At 40.4% G+C, this 24,502-nt stretch overlaps 1 protein-coding gene across 3 annotated transcripts in view; it reads left to right on the forward strand.

Moving 5' to 3' along the window:
• arhgef10la (Rho guanine nucleotide exchange factor (GEF) 10-like a) overlaps positions 1–24,502 on the forward strand; it is a 129,985-nt gene that overhangs the window by 100,519 nt on the left and 4,964 nt on the right. For all 3 annotated transcript variants that reach the window (XM_028576213.1, XM_028576215.1, XM_028576214.1), the window contains 6 exons: positions 69–155; positions 5,663–5,874; positions 7,528–7,685; positions 10,370–10,512; positions 19,026–19,197; positions 23,368–23,490. In XM_028576213.1, coding sequence (XP_028432014.1) covers positions 69–155; positions 5,663–5,874; positions 7,528–7,685; positions 10,370–10,512; positions 19,026–19,197; positions 23,368–23,490 — 895 coding nt within the window. The remainder of the gene's footprint in view (positions 1–68; positions 156–5,662; positions 5,875–7,527; positions 7,686–10,369; positions 10,513–19,025; positions 19,198–23,367; positions 23,491–24,502) is intronic.

Here is a 24,502-nt window from a genome sequence, read left to right on the forward strand (position 1 = left end):
CTAAAAACTGCGGTTGCAGTATTGAGCCATGATACATATTAAATCAATATTCATTTTGTCTCTTGTAGCTTGAAGCTGCCCTCCACAATCGTGTTCACTGTGCATTGTTGGGCTTCTCTGCAGCGAGCACCTCCTTACCTCAAGGCTACTTCTGGGTAAGTAATGTTTCTCTCTCACAAACACACACACCACACACCAGACACACAAACACACACACACACCACACCAGACAGACACCATTTAAACGCCCTTTCTACAGTCTCCTTTCATTCATTAAAAAACCGAATGAAACAATTTATCTCAAGGGAAAGAATGGGATATGCACCATTTTTTTCTCTGTAAAATGTCACAGAGAAACTGAATTAATACAGTACAGTATAAAGGCTTGTGGTAGGTAACTGCTACAGAGTGTTCACATCACAATCCTCGGACTTGTGGGGATTTAGCTGGATCCAGAAAAAGGGGAATTCAGGGGGAAAAAAATGATGCTGAGTATCTGCTATTAATCTTTAAGTTTCAATTTTTGTTCCTCCTCCTTTTTGGAGAAAGATGGCAGTTTATCAGGTAATCCTCTTTCGACCTAAAAGGTAACTAAATCCAGGGTAGGTCCTCCATGACACAGACTACGGCTCAGACGTTTGCTTTTGTGCTGTTCTAAAGTGGACTGGATGCTCACTCAGATGGGGAAAAGGGAGATAGTGGAACTAGCATTTAGAACACTGTAATACTAGTGTTTAAAGGAGCACAGGCCACTCTGACCTTTAACCTTAGAGCACATACTATTCCAGATGACTAAAATGCTCCTCACCCTGTCCTCCCCACACCATATGGAGGGACAAAGGTAGCTGAGTGCTGGGTGCTACACTGGTGAGTGATGGCTTGACTGAAATGTTGCATTGCAAGTTTTCAGTTCCATCACAACCGCTTGTGTTCATGCAAAATAAACCACTAGACGATGCTTCTGCAGTAATCTGTAGGGATTCACAGATCTGACTTTTTTAGCCCTGAAATCAATACCTGGGCTTTGGGTAACTGCCAATACCAGTATCGATGCGATACCAGTGTTTATTTAATAAATCCCAGTCACTTGGGATCATTCTTTCATGTGTTAGGCAACATCAGGCTTGACTTAAACATTGCTTTCCTAACTTTGTTAAATGTCAAAATGCACCAAATGCATACATAGATATACATTAACTCAATTGTAATTTATTATTAAAATAATAAATCATGCACCGCAACTTGGTAAAAAGAATCTTCAAAATGAACAGGAATTACAACTTGACTGTAAACCTTTCAAATAAAGCAGCACATTGGTCAAAAAGTTAAACAGGAATTCCACTATATATTGTATATAGTATACAATTTAATTTAATAGATCGACCCCATTGTCACTTTACTCGAGCTAGCTATTTGAGTCCGTATCAGCCAGATATCCGATATCCGTATTGGAATGGTGCATCCCTAGTTATCTGTAGTGATAATGTTCATTCATTTTTTAAACATAGTTGCAACGCATACAGCATCAAAGAGTTGAACGTTATTAAGTCAAGACCAAGTCAAGTGTCAAGTCTGACAGTGCAACGTGTTTAGTTGTTCATCATCAAAATCTGCTGTTGCCCGTTCACCAACTTGTCCTTTTTCATGAATATTTACCACCACCATCAATTCCTTTTGGCTTGAAATTTTACATTTGCATTCGCATGAACTGGGGTAGCTCCATATTCATGCGCCATCTTGAAATATGTTAGCCGGTAAGGGACATACAGGACATACTGCTCCACCATTCGCGTTTTCACTGTCACATGATAAACTCACAGGTGCTGCTAATGCTGCTAATGGGTATCGCAGCTTAGCGGCCCCGGCAAGTTTGAAGAAAGAAACATGGAGGACCACACTAATTCAAAATCCAAATTTCAGGAATAGGAGTCTTCTTCTTCGCCCAGAGCAAGAGAGCGGCTTTTTGAAGTGTGTAGGCTACCGTAGCTGTAATACGTACTTTGAATCTGCGTGGTGCGAGAGAGTTGATTGCGATATATTATTATAGAAATTCCTACACATTGGACCTTTGATTAAAGTCATAAGTCTGCTCAATAAATTGCAAGTTTGCGTTTTTTAGGTCTCTGAATGCTGACTATTCAAATGGCATGAACATTTTCCTTTCAAAGCTGCGTTAGTGTTTTACACATAGCACGGACAAAGTCCCTTAAATGAAAAGGCCTAATAACCAATTATGTAATGTGTGTGACCAACTGATGGTTGAAAGTTTTCAATTTCAACATCAAATTTAAAGTCCACATTTTAATGACATGCCCAATTTGAGTCCAAGCTCCCCATGCCATTAGTCTTTTCTTAAGTAAGTAATGTTCCCTTAAAAAGAAGAAATAGTTTGTATCTGAATCTATCAAAAGGCGTATGACATGTTTGTGGTTTAACTGAGATGGAGCATTGCTCAGTAAACAATGAAAATGCACCTCTTGATTGAGTTATAATGGCATTTTTGTATTTGGAGGCAGTCACATTTCATATGAATGAATAGTACACTTATTGCATTTCAATAATTGGAAACTGTAGAGTCCCAAGTACAGTGGCTCCTTTGTGGTGACTGCTATCTGTGAGGAAGTCTGAAATTAAATCCGGCTAGGAGGTCTTTTTACTTAAAGCGTAACTCTCGCCAAAATGCAACCTAGGGTCTTTTTTTGAATGTACCCGAGTCAAACTTTCGTTTAAAAGCATAATTAGGACGGAAACGCCACTTTTAAGATTTACCGTATTCTCGTATTGACCTTGTAGTTGAAAAAGGAGCCTCATAAAAGAATGACATTTCCTCCTGTGGAGTCCGTTCATTCGCATTCGGAGATCGACACTTTTTGACTGGCAAGATGCTAACGTGAGTTGTTCAAAACCTTTCTTTTTAGTAAACTCTGTGTACACAAACAATGTTCTCAATGCTGGAGTTCATGTGTAGAGCCCCTGGTGATACTTCGAGCAAAGTTTCATGTTGTGTCGAGCCTTCTTAGTGTTTTAAAAATAGCTATTTTGATGCTATCATAGTAGTGCCCCTAGCACCCCCGTTCAAAAGGCCATTTGACCGAAAACAAGAATACGGTAAATCTTAAAAGTGGCATTTCCGTCCTTATTATGCTTTTAAATGAAAGTTTGACTCGGTTATATTCACAAAAAGACCCTAGGTTGCATTTTGGTGAGAGTTGCGCTTTAAGAGTCCACTGTCCAACATTTTCAGCACACAATGTTTTCATCATGAATGGACATCAAATCTTATCAGGACATTCTTGCTCACTCTGAAGTTCTGGAAACTAGCCTCACAAACAGGGCAAGTACCTGCACATCTAAACCTTCAAGCAGCATGAACATGTAACCACGGCAAACAAAATGGTATCCGCTAAAAAATAATAGTGCAAGCTTGCCGATCCAGCAAGAATAATAAGTGGGTGAGCGTTCCCGCCCCCAGTTGGTTCTACCGCTCTGGCAGGCTTGTCAAATAAGGGATGACACTAATCAGGTTAAAGTGAGATGGGCTATGGGAATTTCTGTGTTCTTTGATCAGATTAATGACATTGTGTCTAATCAGCCTGATACCCCTGTCTTTCCCTGCTTGCCTTCACCTTCCTTGTCCCACTTTTCCAAACACCCTACTTCTCATTTTCAGATAAAGTCTTCATTAACTCGGCCGTTGTTTTTCTCTTCTTCTACGCTAGAATTGGTAGCAAGTGTCAGTGATGGGGAACTTGAAATACATCGGTTTCAGAGTACATCAACAATCTGGTGACCCATGATTTTTGCTTCTTAATGTGGCCAATACAACTGAGCAGAGAGTGCCATCATGACTATTCTCCCACGCTTCCTCTCACTGCGTCCAGAGCAATGTAATTAATGCTGGCAGAGCATTTACTGTTTGGGAAAGTTTTTTTTTTTTTTTTTTTTTCTCTCTCGAGCTGAGAGCAGAAATCTGTTCAGGGCACGACTCCAGATATCTATTTTTCTAAATAAGTAGTGATGACTTAGTAAGGAAACAGTATTTGTACTGGATATCAGGCAGGCATAGAGAGAGAGAGAGAGGGAGAGGTACAGATGGACAGGTGAATGTATAGATTGTGGAGGAGACTTTGGTGAGGGGGAGGGGGGCCTTGCCTCCGGCTCTGCTTACACAGAGTGACTTAACCATGTATTTTTTGGGCTCCTCGCTGCAAGATAAGTCCTCCCTATCTTTTTTTCACCCTATGCAACAGACCATTATTTGTTCTGGCTCATTCTCAAGAGCCCACAGGATCGCTCCTGTCCAGATTCTGCACGCTGATACAAATCAAACAAATGATTGCATGCAAATAAGGGTGAGCGTGGAGGAGAAAAGCTAAAGACTATATTTAGCTCATGTCACATTCACACGATGTGATTCATTCGGGGAATAAATCCTTGGTGTCTAGCAGCAAGCAGCCACGCTTCTTTTCCAAGAAGGACATTGTATTTTTTGTCTGGACAAACCACCTAGACAGACCTCCTACACAGGAGTAATGAGTGAAATCATATTGAAAACCCACCGCGACACTTTAATTGTTTGGGAATGGGAGCAATGCCACCTTAATTGAAATTGCACCAGAGGTAGGTTGGAGGTCTCCTTCCGTCTTCGTTTTCTCAGCATAGGCTTTGACAGGCTTACACAAAGGCCAATATAAATGTGGTACATAATAAATCAAGGCTCTATTGAGGCAGACACTCAGCTTCCGCCATGTGTGAAACGCCTTGGAAAGCTTGGTATGATTTGTGGACCTTTTTCGATAACATCAATGGTGGCTTTCTTGTTTGTTAGAAAGAAATGCTACCAAAGAAGTCCCCCCTTTTAAAAAAGGGACAGACACCTGCAGATTGTGTCTTATCAGTTGAAACATGCTCCAAATTGAGCCACCGAAAGCTCCCAGCTTTCAGAAAGCTCTGTTTGTATGCTTTTTGTATGTTTACTTATTCGTTGGCACTGACAAAAAGCGTCGTCAAGTTTTCAGCGTGACCGTAGACTTGTTCATGTCAATTGTTGAGTTCAATTAGTTTAAAATCATATTATTTTCATTTGATCGTGAACTGACTCTAGCATAAGATCAGTCACTTGATCTTGTAAACTCCAAAAAAAAGAAAAAGAAAAAAAAACCGCCTCATTGATAAGCAACTCAGAGCCTTTGAGAAGCCTCTCTGTTCTTCGCTGATGAAAAGATCGCAGAGTTATAAGAATTGTTTGATGTTCCAACGATGACATTGTGAATCCATTACATAATGTGTTTAAAATTCGAAGTGATATTTAAAAAAAAAAAAAAAAAAAAAAAAAAAAAAAGCGAGGGAGGACTACAGATGACAAGGTCTGAAAGGATAATTGATTTGAACTTTTTTTGAAACCTAAATTGCTGACAGGTAGAGAATGTTTAACCAAAGACACATTATCCTCTGGCCTCCACAATTTGATTAAGACAGAGAACGCACTATCTAAGGGAGGCTGGCCTGGTTTTGCTATCTGCTCTTTCTATCTCTTTTTTTTCCTTCTGTTTCAGCAGAATAGTTTATTACCCTAGGCATTATGATTCAGTCCATTGGTACAGCTTAACACGGGGTCTAGACCTTTTCCAACCAGGGTTTTTTTTTTTTCTTCCCTATATAGGTGGCTGGGGGAGAAGGTTCGCATGGGCATATCGAGATATTTTCCCTCAACAGGCCCACGCCAAGGACTGTAAAGAGCCTGCAGGTAGGCTCTGCAGTCCGATGTCTGGATTACGTGCCAGAACCTTCTCCCACTGAGGAAGTGGAGGCTGGAGTTCACAAGGCCACGTCGGGGATCGGCGCCAACATTTGTGTCGGATTAGACGATGGACGGTGAGAGACTGAAAGCTACACCGAAAGCTACAGACACAGGAGAAGAAAGAGAAACACGCTTTTATTTGATGATTATAGAATGAGGTCCGATTATGACATTTGATTTATTGGAAATAATCAAAAGAAAAAGAAAAAGCACAAAAATATAGGTAGAACACAGTATGCCTCACATGTTGTGTCTGTAAAATGATATCCTGTATTATCCTTTGTTACGGTCCCCTGAGATCTCTAACAGTATAGATTTGCTTGTCAATATTTCATCAAAGCAAGAAATCAGACTTGATACCCCCAACACAGCATCAATATTGCCACTGCTGCTGAGATTACAGTTTCATTTTCAAATCCAATAAACCTTCGGATCCCCTCTGTGTAAAGCAGAGGATATGTTTAATCTCAGTCTCCTGTCACAGTTAGTGTGAATACATTGCTTATTATTTATTTTTTTCATTCTTAAGTTTCAGATTTTGACATTATATGACCACTTTTCTGTAATTTTCTTCTTTTGTTTTATCATACAAGGCCAGTCATACAGTATGTCACAAAAAAAAAACCTTTTTAATGATACCGTAAGGTGCCATGGGTAAGTCTACAGAAAGAATAACAGTCCATAGATATCTTTCATCCTAACCATAATACATGTGAGGTAATATCAGCAATATCACCTATAAACCTACTACATTTGGTAAATAATAGTCATTTTCACATTGTAGATGACCATTGCATTAAAATAAATAAAATATAAATAAAAAGAATATATAATATTAAGAAACAAAAAGAAAGTGAAAACACACACAACATAAAAGTGTGCACAAATGTGCATGCACCAATCCATATAGGGAAAAAATAAATAAATAAGAATAAAGAATAAATTATGCATTTCATTCATATCAGATGAAAATGCAGGGCAATGGATGACCATTTATTTAGGAATGCATCCGCTTTCAGTTGCTGTTGTATGCTCCATGTTGTAAACGTCTTGGATTTTTTCCCTCCATTGTGTAACTGTTGGAGGCTGTGATTACCTTCTTCACAGCAAATATGTTTGACTGTTGTCTTCGAGATCAGCTGGCAGTACCCCTAGCACAAAGTGTGATGGTTCAAGAGGTAGATCTATACAGAGACATTTTTTTAATTTTTTTTTGTACATTTTGCCAGTATTCTGATACCTTTGGGTGGTCCCAAAATATATGCGTGTGGTCTCCCACCAAGCCACCACCCCTCCAGCTTTCTGTAATTTTCAATTACAGTAGTTTGTATAAGGGCCTATATCACGTTAGCAGTTTTTTTTTTTAATGCTGACTCATTCTCTTTTTAATGTAAGTGTCTATCCAAGGAAAACAGACACAGTAAAATAAAGAAACACAATTTCAGCATTTTAGCACACTGGAAGACTGTCAGCTCCAATGCTGCTTAACATTTTCTTCTCAGGCAGAGAAACAAACAGCAATGTGCATTTGTCATTCTGAAGATGACAATAAGACGCAGCAAAGTTGAGATGGTGTTTCAAACATGAAGAAAGACAGAGTGGTTGCACATGCACAATGCTTTGCTCCAGAGTGCACGGTTAAATCAAACTGCATGAAAACGAGACACTCTGTCATTTTAAACGACACTCATTTATCACCTTGGCTTGTGCTGCTTTTGTTCTTCCAGCATACTGGTCTATGGCAGCGTGGACACTGCAGCCCAATGCCTATTGACCCTCCATAACCCAGAGGGCTGCCCTGTGCTGTGCCTGAAGCACTCCTCTCGCTTCCTGTTTGCAGGCCTGCGGAACGGGACCATGATGGTGTATGGAAGAAGTGACAACGGTAAGGTGCTTCAAAGATTGCTTTGTTTTCAGACTGGTGGCTGGAGTAGAAATAGATATGACAATGAGAACGTTGAATTGTCACTGGTGCTTTTTTGGAAAAATGAGGCCAAAACAAACGCAGTGTCAGTGGTGGCCTGAAGGTTAGAGAAGTGAGCTTGTGACCGTGAAGTCGCAAAAAATCGGTCCCTCCCTCATTTCCACCACTGAGGTGCCCTTGAGCAAGGCCCTTAACCCCAACCGCTCCAGTGCAGCTGCTCAGTGGCCAGCACATCAGGCTGTGGTTGTACTGGGCAGCTTCCAGGTATGAATGTGGAACTGTGTGAATGTGATCAGGGTGTTCCTGCAAAAGAGAGGCTTCCTCTCAGTAAACCATCCCAGAATAAATAAAAATTCCAGATTCAAAACTCAGTAATAAAGACAAAATATATTTAAATTGACCACATTTTCTAAATGCTATTTTTTATAAACTTGTATGTGTTGTAGTTACAGTAAATGAGCCTTGTTATTGTGAGTGAATTCTACCAATGTCATACAAACACAATGAGACAAACCGCGTGCATTCATTACACACTAAATTACATTTTTTAATCATTTTTTTGGTTATTCATAGATATGAGGTTATCCGATGTTTCATATCTATTTTTGCTTTTGCAGATAGGTATCGGAGCTTTTGTCTCTTAATGAAATGTGACAAGGGAAATGGACCGACAATATTTTTTTATTGTTAATTTTAATGGGGCTTCATCAAAAATTGTTTTTTTCCCTACTGTGAAATAATTAGTAAAAATGAGTTTTATTGATTTCATGCATTATAAATTCATGATACAGCTATTTAGTAAACATCTTTTGTGTTAAAAACGAAATAGTTTTTAGTCATGTGGCTAATAAATAAGTATTATATAAGTATTGTGTGTCATGTGGGATACACTTTCCAGTTAACCCATTTTCAGAACAAGAGTAGATGTGAAACCATATTAATGCTAGACCGTCTTTCAAACGATTGCCTTGGGATCACTTTCCCCTTGGGCGCCTGGATAGCTCAGCTGGTAGAGTGGGCACACACTTGCAGAGGCTTAGTCCCTTGACGCAACGGCCGTGGGTTCGATTCCGACCTGCGGCCCTTTCCTGTCATTCCCCCCTTCTCTCTTTCTATCTCCACTTTCATGCCCCAGCTCTCCTATCAAAAATAAAGGCCTAAAATGCCAAAAGAAAACACTCGAAAAAATAAATAATCTCTTGACGCTGTACTCCCCCATTCCTACTGATTTTCATACCCACTGTAAGTATGAAAATAACACTTCACTATGTGGTAGATGGCATGCCATGTTTAGTCAGGCATTGCACATGGCCATGGGAGCTTAACACCAACTCAGCAGTGGTTTGCAATGTTCACAGACAACGGGAGCACAATAGCTCTATCACCGGGTTCTTCTTACCTGGCCACGGTATGTCAGCGTGGTTCCTTTCCTCCTGTGCTCCTCTCTCCTCCCAAGCAGAAAGGATGATTAATTACACCAAGCTGCTGCATGCCGATTAAATATTACCATTCATTCTTTGTTAAAAATAAATAAATAAAAAAGGGCAGGAGGAAAGCTCTGGAGGATGCCATGATGTTTGTGTATTCTGCACATCTGTTGAAGATTTATGCCCTTGACTAGCATTCTACGGTCTAAAAACAAGTCTGAAGCAGCCAGGAAATGCCAAAGCTTCAGTCGAGACTTTTATCAAAAACATATGGATACACCCAACACATTGTTCCTTAGTGAATAATGTAATGCAGCTTTCATCAGCGAGATATGCACATAAGACATAATGTCGAATGACAATTTAATATTTAAGTTTTTGGTACGAAGAAGCCTGGTCCCCCGCTGCGTTAAAGAGGGAGACGCGGTTGTGTGGCTTAGCGCAGGGGTCCGGATGGACATTTACAAGAGTGAATTTTAAAAAGGTGGAAAAATGACCTTTATAACATGCCAAGCAATTAACTGTAGAAGTCAGAAGGCATTGTTAAGCTATTCTGCAATGAAAGGCAGAAATAAACAACTCAAAATGATAATTAAATGGCTGGGTGCACTCCGTTCTCTAATTTTGCTTCATTAACGCATAGCAAAGGAAATGCTTATGTAATTCACTTTGTAATGTGCTTCTGGACTCAAAGGAAAAAGGTCTGCTTCATTTTCATACTGATGAAGCAAAGAGAGAGAGAGGGAGAGAGGGAGAGAAGTGGAAAGTAGATTAAAGTGTACACCACCACTTATTAGCATGTGGGTGGCAAAGGTGCAAACATTGTGCTGCACAGTGTGTGGCGATTCAAATGGAAGTTACAGTCTTTATTTGGTCAACCTGTTCACACTCTGTCACATGGCTGTCTTTTCATGCCAGTGAAAGAAAACAAGCCTCCACTGTGAGCCCTCTGCGCCAGTATTTGCTCAACAATGTTAAATAGCTTTAAGAGAATTTTGAAAGCAAACACCAATCTTACTTGCTGTGTAAAGTTGCAAAAATCGAAGTTAATTGCCTCGCTCAATGTGACAGTGTACAAATAGAAGGGGGGGCATGTGTTCAGACTTTATTAATACAACTTGTAGGCTACCAGTGATAATCATTTTAAGGGTTTCTTCACATCCTTGTGATATCTTGGTTGTAGTTTTGAGCTGTGTTTTTATTTTTTTTTTACTCCAGATGATTTTTGGGACCCAGACTCCCGGAGATGTGTGAGCCTGGGCTCGGAACCAGTGCGGACACTGTTAGTGTTAGACGACTCAGTGTGGGCAAGCTGTGGGAACTCTGTCACAGTCATGGACATCTCCAGCCTCACCACTCAGGTAAATGACCTAATCCTTGCTTTAAAAAAACCAAACAAAAAAAAACAATTTTCATCAAAGAAAAACTGCTTCCATCTGAGCAAATTGTCAGAATTATGCATTATTTAAATAGTAATTCCTCCTCAAAGGGGAACAGAATGAACAGAACAGCTGAAGTGATTGTTGATACATGTACAGGGCTCTTCGCTCTGCATATTCTTAGCCCAGGGCTATCCTTAGCCCCTTTTCACACACACATTGTTAGCCACGGGTTTACTTAAGCCCAGGGCCATAAAATTCACACTGCACTTCTACTAGCCCGGGGTTGAATGTTCTTTGGAGCACGTGACTCATGTTTGCTAGAATGACGCGTGACTGACTACTCTTTAACAGCAATCAGCAAGGTTAAAATTGTCACCATTAGCAGGGCTTTTTCTGTGAGAAGCCTTCACGCTGACACTTTGAATCATCTCCTCTATGGGAAAACAAGGCACTGCACTTTGCTTTTAGCTAGATTGAGAATTTGAATTAGCCTGACATGAGTTGAAAGCTAGACTGGTTGACACCTGACCCTTCTCGGTTGTAACTGAGAGTGGGTCTGGGCAAGCGTCATTCACAGCACATTTCTAAAGGGGGGTCACCAACGGACGCCGCTCAAATGCCTCTGGGCGCAATTGGATAGTCGTTCAACCAATCAGACCAACGATCCGGGTGACGTAGCAGCGACCGCGGCATCAACAGGTTCGGTGGTTCGGTGGCCGTCATGTTGAATGTAAACAAGAAGCTACTTGCTGTCGCTGCGCTATCGTCATCGTGTAAAGCCCGCCTCAACGGTTGTGATTGGTGCCTTGATTTGGAGAAATTGGAAATGGGCTTGAATGGGCTCTTGGCCAGACTAACTTGCAGAGCAAATCTCAAATTTGCCGGAAGTTCGTCAGGGTTTTCCCAGGCTAGTTACTGGCAGGCTGGAGTACGTCACCCATATCTGTATCACGTTAGTAACGTTGACTCAGATGCTAACCGTTTGAAGCATGTGAACGGAGAATGCCTAAACTAATACCGATGATGTGACGACAAACGTGACGCAAATTCCATTTCACACTAGCAACTTTTCCAGTCGATTTTCAGGTGATAGCCCCGAGGTTTGTGGGGAGCAGTGCCACTATGCCTAGGGCTAAAGATAGCCTGCTTGGAATGTGCCAGTGTAAACGCTTTCTTAGCCTGGAGCTAACAGCCCCCTTAGCCTGGAGCTAACAGCCCCCTTAGCCTGGGGCTAATTGCAATGTGAAGAGACCTATACTATTGCTCCTTGATCAATTCAGCACTGCTCAAATGCTTAATTAACATAGGCTCATCTGATTATTATAATGGTGTATGGTCACCCTTTTTGGCACCATTGTCCTGAAGTCTGTAAGGGAAAACATTATTTAGAGGTGTACTGAATGTCTTATTTAATATTTAAAGAATATGGGCCCTATTTTAACGATCTAAGGTGTGTTTAGGGCGTGTATGAATCCACTTCTGCTAATTTAACAGCGGAAAAAAGGGTCCATGCACCAAGCATGGGTGTCTTAATTAATCATAGGTGTGTTATGGGCGTAACATGCAATAAACCAATCAGAGTGTCATCTCCCATTCCCTTTAAAAGCCAGGCTCGTTTGTACCTTGGTACATTACTAATATGATGTCGGATTTGCTAAGCAGGAAGGAGAGATTTTCAGGCGAAGAAACTGACCTGCTCATGTGTGAAGTGAAAGTGCGCGAGCAGATCATATATGGCATGAGCACCATGCCACCAAAACTCCACGAGGTGAAGCAGGCGTTAAAATAACAATGAAATGCTGCGTTATTGCCCATGGGCGCACAGATGAGCGCTGGTCGGGAAATTTGTTTCATTCGTTTTTAAATAAGACTTTTTTTGCCTGAAATAACTGTAACTGGATGGAAACGTGAAACATTGAAAACAGATATATAAATACAGGTTAAATATAATGTCCTCACATTTAAATAGTTGTTATAGAGCAAAAAAGGCTTGTATTGTAGTTTGCAAAAAACATCCCTATCAAGATTATAATATTAACCAATTTAAAAGCTCTTTTTGAATTGTCTAACCAGTTAAATAATGAGCTTCAAGAAAATCTGTTATATTTCTTCCATACCTGCTGATGAATATTCTCAGTCTTCCCTAAAACAATGGTTTGAAGACCTAAACAGATGAATTGAGAAGTGAAACTGCGAGACAAGGTGCTTAATTTGTTTGTTCAGTTGTTTTTGCATTTGAGGAAATATTCCTCTCTTTTCATTTTCTGATAAAGATGTATGCACACAGCCTTAGAGAGCCAGCATTGTAATCTGCGATGTCATCAAGATGTACTGCCTGGTGCTGCTGCATGGACAACGAATCCCACTCTTTGTAGATTCATACAATGTTTTGTTAGAGCTCTCACACACAAATAAGCTTCATTTAGCTGGAGCTCTGAGTTATGGTACGTGAATGTACGGGCATTATCTCCACAGAATCATCCTGGGTGTTGTCTCTGTCATGCTTTCCATTTCTGTGTAGTCATCCTCCAAGGGGTTCATCCGCACGGTGTGTCATTAGAGCCGTACAGTAGGGGGGGAAGTGCTTCTCCGGGCTGTAGTAGACAATAATGAATGACAGAAAACAAACTCTTCTCGGTAATGTTAATGGGAGTGTGCGTAGCGGTGTAAATGGGTAGAAGAGCTTTTGTTGAAAAAGGAGCATGTGTGCTAATCAAACAAATTGACATATATGTACACATATGTATAGCGAATTTGAACAACCAGACAAACTAAAACACAAATATTAAACAAAATGAATGCCTTATCACCCACGTCATATTTTTCTATTTTCAATGTAAATGAGCTCTATTTCCAGGAAAAAAAAACAGAGGAGGTTGACCTCATGCCAAATACAAAATAAGCAGATTAACAACATTCAGCGAAGTAGCAAAACAATTGTTAAATCATGTAAAGGACAAAGTACATGTACACATTTTTTTTCTCTTATAAGTTGCAAGAAATAAGAAGCAGCTGCCAAATGTGAACATTCAATACACACCCAGCTACTTACTGAGTCTGCCTCCGGATCCTTATAATCGGGAGAGAACTGAGCAAGGGATGTCTCCTTTTTATTCCTTCACCTCCTTTCTCTAGCCCAATCCTCCAGAGACACCGGCTTAATCAGCTGAATGGCCACGCAGTGGAGGCACAGTTCTGGTTCACTGTATCTCCCACAGAGCCTAACAGGTCAGCTCTGGTTACTTCTTTGCTAACCTTGTCTTCCTCACTAATATGTACTCAAGAGGGCTGCGGTGCATTTCCAGGATCTGGAGAAGCAGTACTTTGGCACCTGTAGCAAAGCTAGAGGGTTGTTTTCCCCCGGCGGATGTTCATCACTTTGTCAGATTTGCTGCACTTTTAAATCATTCATCCGCGACTTTGCTGGACACCGTAGCCCGTCTCGTTTGACCGTGCAGATCGTTGCAACCTACTGCTTGATTTAGTCTCTTTTTAAATCTTCAGTGTCAATGCTTTGATGACACAGTGTTATTTACATATAACCCACTTTTCTTTTTTTTTCTTTTTTTTTGGGTAAACATACTTAATATGTGGTTGAAATCGCCTGCAACAGAAGCCCAAAGGATCATTACCACTTATAAATGTGCGGGTGTGTACTCTGAGATTTGTACTATTTGGATATGTACACTCCTATTCAGTGGGGATACATGGAAATAATGGGGCTGACAAAACCTCAGCAATAGAATCGCTGCGAGGAAAGAGACAGATAAAGATTTGTAAGTATTTGGTCATAAAGAAAAGTGTTGGACAAAACCACTTTTACCTAATGATGGTACAAGATGAAAAGTCAGGGATTGACCAAAGTTTATTACATTTAATCCTGAATGTTGGTACCATATTTCATGGCAAGCCATCCAATAGTTGTTGAGATCCTCGCTAATGGTAGCTCTAATTTGTCCCACGGATGTATTTAGAGCAAGTCAGTCTTGCTCTAAATACATCCCAGTGGCCAAAAGATTTACCGCAACAAAAAAACATCCCGCAGCCCAAAAAGCTGTTGAAAAAAAAATGTTTTTTCACAGATGTCAATTTCCTTCTCCTTTCTTTGTGTTGGAATTTTAAACTCCGGTGGATTTCTGAGGACTATGGTTAACTGCTCCTCAGATCTCTGCAGGGTAAATCCAGAAAGCTAGCTAGACTCTCTGTCTGTTCTCTCGCACGACTAAAGCAACTTTTTAACATACACATTCCACCAAAACAAGTTCTTACCCGAGGCTATTTTACAATGGCTCCGTGCGCAGCTCAGCGCCGCCCATGACGATTGTGATTGGTTTAAAGAAACGCCAATAAACCAGAGCACGTTTTTCTCCCATCCCGGAATGCTATGTGGACTAGCCAGACCCTCCCCCGCTCCGCAGCATGTGGAGGATGGTCATCCGTGTCCTCGTGAAAGAGGACACCACTTTCTGACATGCAAAAAAAAAGGTGAATATCAATTTAAACAGATTTACTCCAACCAAAAAAACAGACTGGGTTCAAAAAAGTAAAATTGCAAAGTGACAAACCCTATTTACATTCCCATCAGGCCAACTGAAGGGGCTCGGTAGCTGCAGGATTCATGGCAGGATTCCCTTGGATTTTTAAACAACTTAATTATGGGAGGAAATGAAGAAAACCTAAACCAATCAAAATATATATTTATTTTGTTGCTCAGTTGGGGCTGATCTGAATCTGACAGTAATGTAGTGCCTAGTTTGACAGATACATTTTTATAGAGATTATTTTTTGGGCTTTTTTTAGCTTTTTTATTACAGTAGAAGATAGACAGTAAAGGGGGAGATTGAGAGGGGACCGTCGGTCGGAATCGATTTTTTTACACGCTTTTACAAATCACTTCAGTTCAAACCGACCAACATTTGTGTCATGGTTTTAGGCACATCTCAGCTTTGTTTGAGTTTCTAAATGTTAATCTCAGCATTATTTCAGAACTTCACAAAATCCATCACTCTGTCAAGGTCTGAGTCGTTACCAAACTTCAACAAAGTAGGACATGCAGGCCTTGATAAATACTACATGGCAGGCCTTGTTCCTTCCTCCTCCCATTACTTATTTCTTTTTCTACCTGCTGTCTCCTATCACTCACACGTCCGCTCCACTCCCTCGCCATAAGTCCGAGACGAGACGTGGGCTTAGCGCTCGGGAAAGGACAAAGACACCTTGTCACCTGCCGTAATGAAGGACTAATGAGCTGTTCAGAGCAGCTGTAGTGTTTGTGTCTTTAGCTCTGCTGTTATTTCCCATTGCTGGTGGAGGGATGCTGCTGTTAGTGTGACACTGCCGAGTTAAGTGTAAAGGGCGCATTACTACTGTCAAGCTTCACCGACCACCTCATCTCTGTAAGCAGCGCTGGGTTCAGCAGACTAATACCAGGTCGTTGGATGGGGGCAACCGTTGCACAGTACAGCTTGTACTTATCCGGTATTTGACACAGAGCTACAAGCGTTTAACATGTTTGGCCTATCTCCGGGATAAAACATGTGGAGAATTCTATTCGGCAATATTGACATGTGAATTGATATTTGTGTAAAATATCTATTATCTATTATCTATTTTCTTACAAATAGAGATGCACCAATTACAACTTTCTAGGCCGATTCTGATTTTCTTTGAGTTAGGCCAGCCGATACCGATTTTAGCCGATTCCGATTTAATTTTTTCTAACCACTTTACAGCACACACAAATATTTATTTTTCTATCTTTTCTTTAATAGAACATTTTGCGCAGAACATAGAACATTTTTCAAACAGATAATGGATCACTATAAAATAGAACTATATAAATTACTCCTGGTGTGGGAAATTCACACACATCTAAAGTGCAATGTTCCTTGTTTCACATCCAATATCCAACAAAAGAAATCTGATTTTGTTTTTTGGTGTTGTCCCTCCACGCCCTACTTTTTCCTTGCAGGTGTTGCATATTGCAAACTTGCTATCTTCTGCACACACGCTGAAGAATTTCCAAACAGCTGACATGTTGCAGGTTAATTCACGGGGTTCCCTACATGTGCGAGAATAGCGCGGACACGCGCTTCACACCGCGAGCGGGTACGCACGGCGGAAAAGTTGAGAGAAAGGAAAAAGAGACACTGTGCTGTCGCGTCCGTGTGTGTGTGCGTCCTTGAGAACCGTAACTCGTATAACTTATGTTGTCAATTAATTGTAGCGTTGACCGGCATGAAATCGGCATATGTCAGACTGACCTGCCGGTTATGGCCGAGCACGTGGAAACCGGCCAATTCCGGTCACCGGTCGGTCTATCGGTGCATCTCTACTTACAAATGTTAAAGCTATAGTGAGCGACTATTTTGTATTAATGAACGTCCGTTACATTAAAGCCATTGCCAAATGAGTTGACACAAAGCTAATTAAGACTGTCAGCTCCACAGAATTTCTGTATTTCGTAGTATGGCTATGTTTACAAAACGGTGTAGTCCGGCATTATTTTTTTTTATGTTTTATGTCACCCTTGAGAAAGGACAACAGCAACGATCAACAATCAGCTTTGGAGACAAAGAGGACATAAAAATTACAAGATAATTACCTCTTCTGAAGAGTCCATGTTTTTTTTTTTCAGTCCTCCGTGTCCTCCTTGATTTGACGGGTTATATGCTACTTTGTATCGCTATGCCAGACCTTCCTCTACAGCACCGCGGAGGAGGGTCTGGCTAGTCCACACAGCATTCGGGATGGGAGAAAAACGTGCTCTGGTTTATTGGCGTTTCTTTAAACCAATCACAATCGTCATGTGCCGAGCGGAGTCACGTTGCCTCTGCAAAATAGCCTCGAAGGAACTTGTTTTGTGTACGTTCAAAAGTTGTTTTAGTCGTGCAACAGAAGGGTGAAAGCCGGCCGATTTTCCAGCAGCAACTGTGTGGAGGAGGGTTGGGGGTGGTGCGTGACCACTGAAGGCTTGCGTCATGTGGATGCACCGACAGTGTTGTTGTCATCACTCAGAACACCTCACCAGGGCGACAGAAACTACGCACTGTAGCTTTTAAATCACTGATCTAAATGCATTTTCAGGCACTTGTTGAGATTCCTGTGTAGCCCAGCCTAATATACATTTAGCTTCCCAGAGTGCCTTCCAGGTGGTTTCAAACATATGGTAAGCAAGATGTTATCCAACAATTACAGCGTGTCAGCCACTGATTCGCTGGAATTTCCTTTTAGGGCCACCACGCTTGATAACGATTAATTATAGTCATAATTAATGATGAGTGATAATCATTCAGCGTATACCGCACAGTATGACTGTGTTTTCCTTTACAAACTTGTCAACGTATTTGAATTGCAATGGGTTATTGAAGGTGTAATGTGCCTTTTTATTACGGATATCTAAGTTCTTGATGGCTGCACTTGAAAAGCCAAGAGATGCATTGCATATCTGTTTCCCTGGCGGAGCAGGCGCCCACTGCTGAGGAGTCAATTAAAAGAGAAAACACATCAAAGGCTTCTCTCCTTTTTCCCTAATTTCAAACAAAGGAGGACCCACTGGCAAGGGCACACAAACAGGTGGTAATCCCTGTCCGCCGGTGGGGGCGTGCATTCCCATCTTTTCTCACCCGCTCTCACTGACTAATTGCCCAGCCTCTTGCACTTTATGCACTGAGAGTGATATGAGTTCCAAGATGATGCCCAAACCAACCCTTGTCACGCCTTGGACCGCAGGGCGCCATGTGTTGCCATGATAAGGCTCATTGCATTTATTTCAAGCTACTCATTAAGACTGTGTGCCTGAAAGTCTCCTTTTCCATTGTGCTCTTCAAAAGATAGAAGCCAGGGGAATGATGCAAATATTAAGTCCCGTGTGTAAGTGACTCTGTAAATTACAAAATTAGGAGGCACAGTTAAACTTTATTCACAGAGAAGCAAGTGTAAAAGCAACAACTGAATTCACCGAGCGTCTACTCACCCCATCATGTCATGATGTAATCACGGCAGTTAGCGTTTTATGTTTTGATATGAATGAACACTCTATGGGGAATGATGATTTTCTCTATTAGGTCATAAGAGTAATGCAGCTTAAACAATAAGGGTATTACACCAAAAAAAAATAAGTTTGACTTATCATCAAAAAATTTTCACAATACACTTTACTTTTGATGGGAAAGGGTTGACACTTAAAGTAGTCTTGAGAATTTAAAAAAACAGTGTCCCAAATTTCCTGCTTTCACCCTAACAGTTAATATTAGTGTATTTGTTATCTCAAATGTTATTTAAAAGAATATAGAAGTACATTATAGTGTGGTAAGTCTTATTTTTTTATTTTTTTTATGATATAATTATTAGATTTTGTATTACCGGGCAATGAATGTTTTTGTTAACGGTGTCTTGTAATCCCATGTGGGATGGGGCCAGCTGTTTGGCATGACACAGAAATAAAAAAGGAAAATAAGTAAGCTATAACAGTATTATTGTTTCCATTATAGACGTTTGAAGTCCACCCTGACCCGATGATCAGCGTGGCACACATGGCGTGTGCCGGTGGAGGGGTGTGGATGGCGTTCTCCGAGGGTTCCTCCATCCGTCTCTTTCATACCGAAACACTGGAGCTTCTGCAGGAAATCAACATCTCAACACGCTCCACGCTGCTAAACACTGGTACACACACACACACACACACACACACATCACTCTCGACCTCCATATACATGAGGTCAACCTCCAGCCCGCGGAGCAGCTGAAACACTTGTCTTTTTGTGTTTAAAAAACAAAACAAACAACAACCTACAACTGTTTTTCTTTGTGGCAATTTATTGTTTCAAAATTCTACCACAAAATGTAATGTAATTTGTACGTGTCACATCAGAGAGCACCAAATGAACACTGACGATGCTCTCCTCCCCAGAAAATGGTATTCTTGTCATGTCCAAGTCGCTCCTTGGGTCTTGCACTCTGGGGACTGACCTGAATAAGTATCCTTCTCAGGCCTTCACAGAGCCATAATAGAGTCACGGGGTGAGAGCTAGGGATTAATAAAAAAGAAAATAAAGTCATGAAGGAGCAGTAAAATGGCAGCTTTAAAGATTTTCATACTAAGGGTTCCCATGGAAACGCTCTTGTCTTTAATGCTTCAGTGGTATCGTGCCCATTTTACCTCTTTTTCTCTGCATGTACCTCTCCACTTTCCTCCCTTTTGAGTTAATATTTTCTTTTTCTTTTTGTCCCACTTTCTCCTTCCCACTCCCCGTTTCATCTCATCCGCTCTGCTTTAAAATCCTCTCACAGCCCGTTTTACTTCTCTCTGCAGTCCGTTTAGGATGCCACAGATGGCTTATTACTTCCTGTGTGCCTTCCTTCATGATGGATGAAATATTTATCAGCCAGTGTGGGTGTTTTTTTTTTTTTTTGAAGAAAGAACTATGGCAAACAAATTAGATAGCAACAAAGCATACCCAAAACTGTCTAATGGTGATATTTGAGTACATGTGACTCAATGCCAGCTTACCTCAAACATGTTCAGGGTGTGTTATGTGGGCCCTCAGCTCATTTAGTACATGTTAAGATCATCTTGAGCTTCAGGGAGTGGTATAAATGCATTTGGATTTAGGCAATTTCGTCCTTTTCGATGAGTCACACCAGACTGTGATTGATGTATTTAGAGCAATACTTAAAGCTATGGTAGCACAACTAGGTTTTCTCTGGTGAGTTGGAGTAAAGAGCAAAGAGCAAAGAACAAAAACAAACTTTTTCTCTTTTAGATCAAAGTTCCTTTCTCTTTTTTTTTTTTTTTTTTTTTGCAAGAGGAGACTCCTGTGGCTGTGGTATCCAGAGAAAACCGGTGACCCAGAGGTCATTTTCACCCGGCACCTGTGCTTCCACTTGAAATATGCAGCAGACGGCCTCAAGGCTCGGCCCTGGGGGAAGTTACAGGGTGAAAGGAATATGAGTTGCTCGGCTCATGTCTTCAGGGTCCACAAAAGGAAGAGGATCTTTGAATTAACTTGTGATTTGTCGAGCTCACAAGAGAAAAGAGGATCCCCCGACACTCGACAAGCACAGATACTGCACATGAAATACTGATAGTTTCCCTCTATCAACGGGTCTCTGCTCCCCCAGGTTTCTCCTTGACTTATGCTAGGACATGCAGTAATGATATACCCCCTAATCCTTTCCCCTTAATGTGATTTATACTCAATAGGGAATTCCAGTTGCAGTAAACAACAGAAGTTTTCTGAGGCAGAGGGAAAGTGCTGATCTCTTCTCTACTAATGCCTTTAATAGTTCTATCCTTAGGGTGAAGAAATAATATTCTAAAATAAAGTCCTCAGTGACATATCACAGGGAAACATTTATCTTTGGAGACATCGTCTTTTCAAGGCAAATACCGGCTTCCATGATAAACCCACTACACACTGGAGAAACTGTGCATTAATGAAAAAAAAAATTTGAGTTGCAAGATTGCTCGAGGTTAAGCTATACCTCCTTAATCTCAAGTGCCTTTGTCATTATCCCTTTTTATCACTATTCTAAAAAGACAATGCCTGGCGCCCACATCTTCCAACTTCAGATTTCATGCTTACCCGAGAGTGGGTGTTCACGAGCAGCACTCTCTCACTCAAACCCTCTTACCACAGTACAAATAGACTCTTGGGCGATGTGAGCAGGTGGCAGACATGTTTCTTCTTCTTCTTTTGACATCGACTGACCAACTGCTGTGACCCTCCAAGGTCTCCACCTGAAGGCGTCTGCTCTCTGTTTGCTGAGTGTGCTGCACTGCTCTGTCTCCACTTCCTCTTCTACCCACAGCATCGGCTCCGTACTGTGGATGATTCATCCCCGCACAGTGGAATTAAATAATGAATGACTCTGTTGAGCCACTAGTAGCAAATCGTCATAATCTGAGCATGACACAGAACAAACAGTTAAATACAGCTACCCATGTAAATGAGAGTTGCGATCACATGAGTGCTGGTGTAATTCAATTACGGTTGCCATGGATATTATGGTAAATGGTTCTATAGATAACTAGGCCACAATGGGAGCCACGCGCTGAGGGACCACAGAAGAAATGCAAAAATAAATCCACAACAAACAGTGTTTTTCACTCTTTGTTAAGTGAAAACAAAGGATGTGCATGTATAATAAGAGTGTGCAATTACCCGTTCCCCGTCACTAATGCGGTGCTACAAAAACAGTTCCGCAATGAAAAACTTCCCGACGTGCCGCTTGCATCATGCTCCATCGCAGGATGAATAAAATGTACCTTTATCCAAAGTAAATCACTGGCTAAGCTCACCCCAAGGATTATCAACAAATCAGAAAATCACCCTAAATTACTTAATTTGTCACATTAACGGAGGAGTACAATAATCACCAATACCAACTTGCTATACTGTATCTTACAGATCTGATTAGCTACGGACCAGAATAGACAAAGAAACCTGCAAACATTGATACCAGTAGCTCAGCCTCTTATTGTAATTATGTTCACACAAATGTGTGTTAATACATGTACTTTTTTAAATAAGTCACTGTTAAAGTGAATGCCACTCAAAGACACCCATTTAGTGCTTTGTTTGAAAGATGAGTCATAGACTCCCAATGTGCAAGTATGATGAGGTAGATGCACTCTCTGAAATTGAATTAATGACCTGAAAGTCAAAACTTTAAAAAAGGAATTGACAGTGCAAGTCTTTCTGATAATCTTTCTAAAAATCTAAACATGTAACCTGAAGGAATGTTGTTAAAGTGTCTTCCTGTCCAAGCCACATTTAAGGATCTAATATCAGAACCTTTTTTAATAACTACTACTAGTAATTATTTCTAAAACAAAGTCTAATAACATGGCTATTTTATTTTATTAAAAACCGTTACTCTCTGTTATGTCTTACCAGACAAACCTTTTACATAAAAGTGAAAAAATTGTTTTGACTATTTTATTGTTTGGTTCTGTCTCTGAAAAACACACCCTGAATAGCAATCAATTGTTCTGGATGATTAGGCTTGTTCTCAGGTTGAAGTTGGATATGTTTATTGTTTACATTTTTAAGTTGTAAGTTGCTCTGCCATAGCAGTTCCAGCAAAAAAAAATTAACAAAAAGGTTAGGAAGATGTCAGACACCTACTGACTGAACATGCCCACACAGGCCTGAGCAGAGGTGTGATCTAATCTACTAAAATGATAGGATTATGATGTCTGTATTTAGAGCACCTTTAGGATGTCTATCTGTTCAATCTATCCAAAAAAAGCTAACTTCCCTGTATATATCCAATTGCTATTACAGTAGGAGGAGAAAACGTTTAAGCTCAATATTTCAAAAGCACTCAGATCTCAAGCAGAGACATACAACACCGACTTCACAGTTTCTGGTTTCCTACTTTGTGCTTCTATGAGTTTTTCTTTCAACTGGGTCAGTAGCAAGTAGACAAATCCAATTTTATTATAATAAACCCAAAGCCCTAGGTGGCTGTGCTGTGCATGTGTTAAGCTTGTCAAATACAGATTGATCACAGAGCTTAAACCTTACCCAAAGCTAACACTGATAACCAACAATCAAAGTATTTTTTACTTTTTGTCATCATGCTAGGACTGAACAGCTTGCAAAATACAGCGTTTTGGAAGAACTAGTGATGAAAATAAAAAATCAATGGGAGTTCATAATTCACTCTTTAAAAGATAGACCATCCAGTCACAACAGGGAGTTATCTATTGTTATTATTTCAAAAGAGCCTGCAATTTGTTGTAGTTTTGAGCTTTCTGTCATTCTATAACAGCGGTTTGTGAAGAAAACTCAAATCAATTGTCTGTCAATGTTTTCTATATTGCAGGTCAAAAGAGCTTGCGAGTCACGAGTCTGCTAATTTGCCAGGGGCTGTTGTGGGTGGGCACTGCCCAAGGCTTAATTATCACTCTTCCAGTTCCCAAACTGGAGGGCATCCCCAAAATAACAGGTATGGATCAGACGGTAGGCGGCTCAGAGGCAACAGCCTCTTCAAAGGTCAAAAAGAAAGAACGTTTTTTTTTCTTCATGATAGAAAATCTTTTTCTGATGGCTCTGGGAATCAGTGCAGACAGGCCACACACAAATCATACAGTATACGCGGTGTGTGTGTGTATATATATATATATATATATATATATATATATATATATATATATATATATATACACACACACACACACACACACACACACACACACACACACACACATTGTTGCACGGTAATTTAAAAACTGCCTGCCAGCGTTTTGTTAATTATGCCAAGTGAATGAGGTCGTTTCCCACTTGCACAAACATTACTTCATGACTAGGGTTGGGTATCGTTTGGGTTTTTTCCAATAGCGGTGCTAAAACAATACTTTTAAAACAGTGCCAGTGCCTGAACCGAAATATATATAATATATATATATAATGTATATAATATAAAATATAAAAAAAAGGAGCACAAAATGACATTAAAGAACGGCTTGTTTATTGCTAAGGCCATATGGTCAAAATTAAATGATTGATTAATAATGTAATAACAATGACTTATTTCACCTGTAAATTGCTGGTAAACGACAAACGGCGAGTTTCAAGTAAATGCACCGTCTGTGTTGTTTTTCTACAGGGAAATACAGTCACACTTTACACTGCTTAACGTAAACTGTCAGCATTTTAACCATTGTGTTTAATCCAGCTACTAGCTAACAGTAACGTAGCATCCCATGCAGCGATGCTTCTGAAAAAGAAATCGCACCGAAATGAGGCACCGAAATTTTTGTTTTTATTCGGTCTCGTTACTACCATTTACATCGGAACCAATGCCCTATTGGCACCGCATTTCGGTACCCAACCCTATTCATGACCATCTTATTCCAAGATTTTTTAAATACTATGTAAACACAATCTGTGTCCTAGAAATTACATTCCCATACAACAAAACTGCATTCTCAATTACGTTTTGAGGGAAACGTATTTTG

Source organism: Perca flavescens, chromosome 4, assembly GCF_004354835.1.
Source record: "Perca flavescens isolate YP-PL-M2 chromosome 4, PFLA_1.0, whole genome shotgun sequence".
NCBI lineage: Eukaryota > Metazoa > Chordata > Actinopteri > Perciformes > Percidae > Perca > Perca flavescens.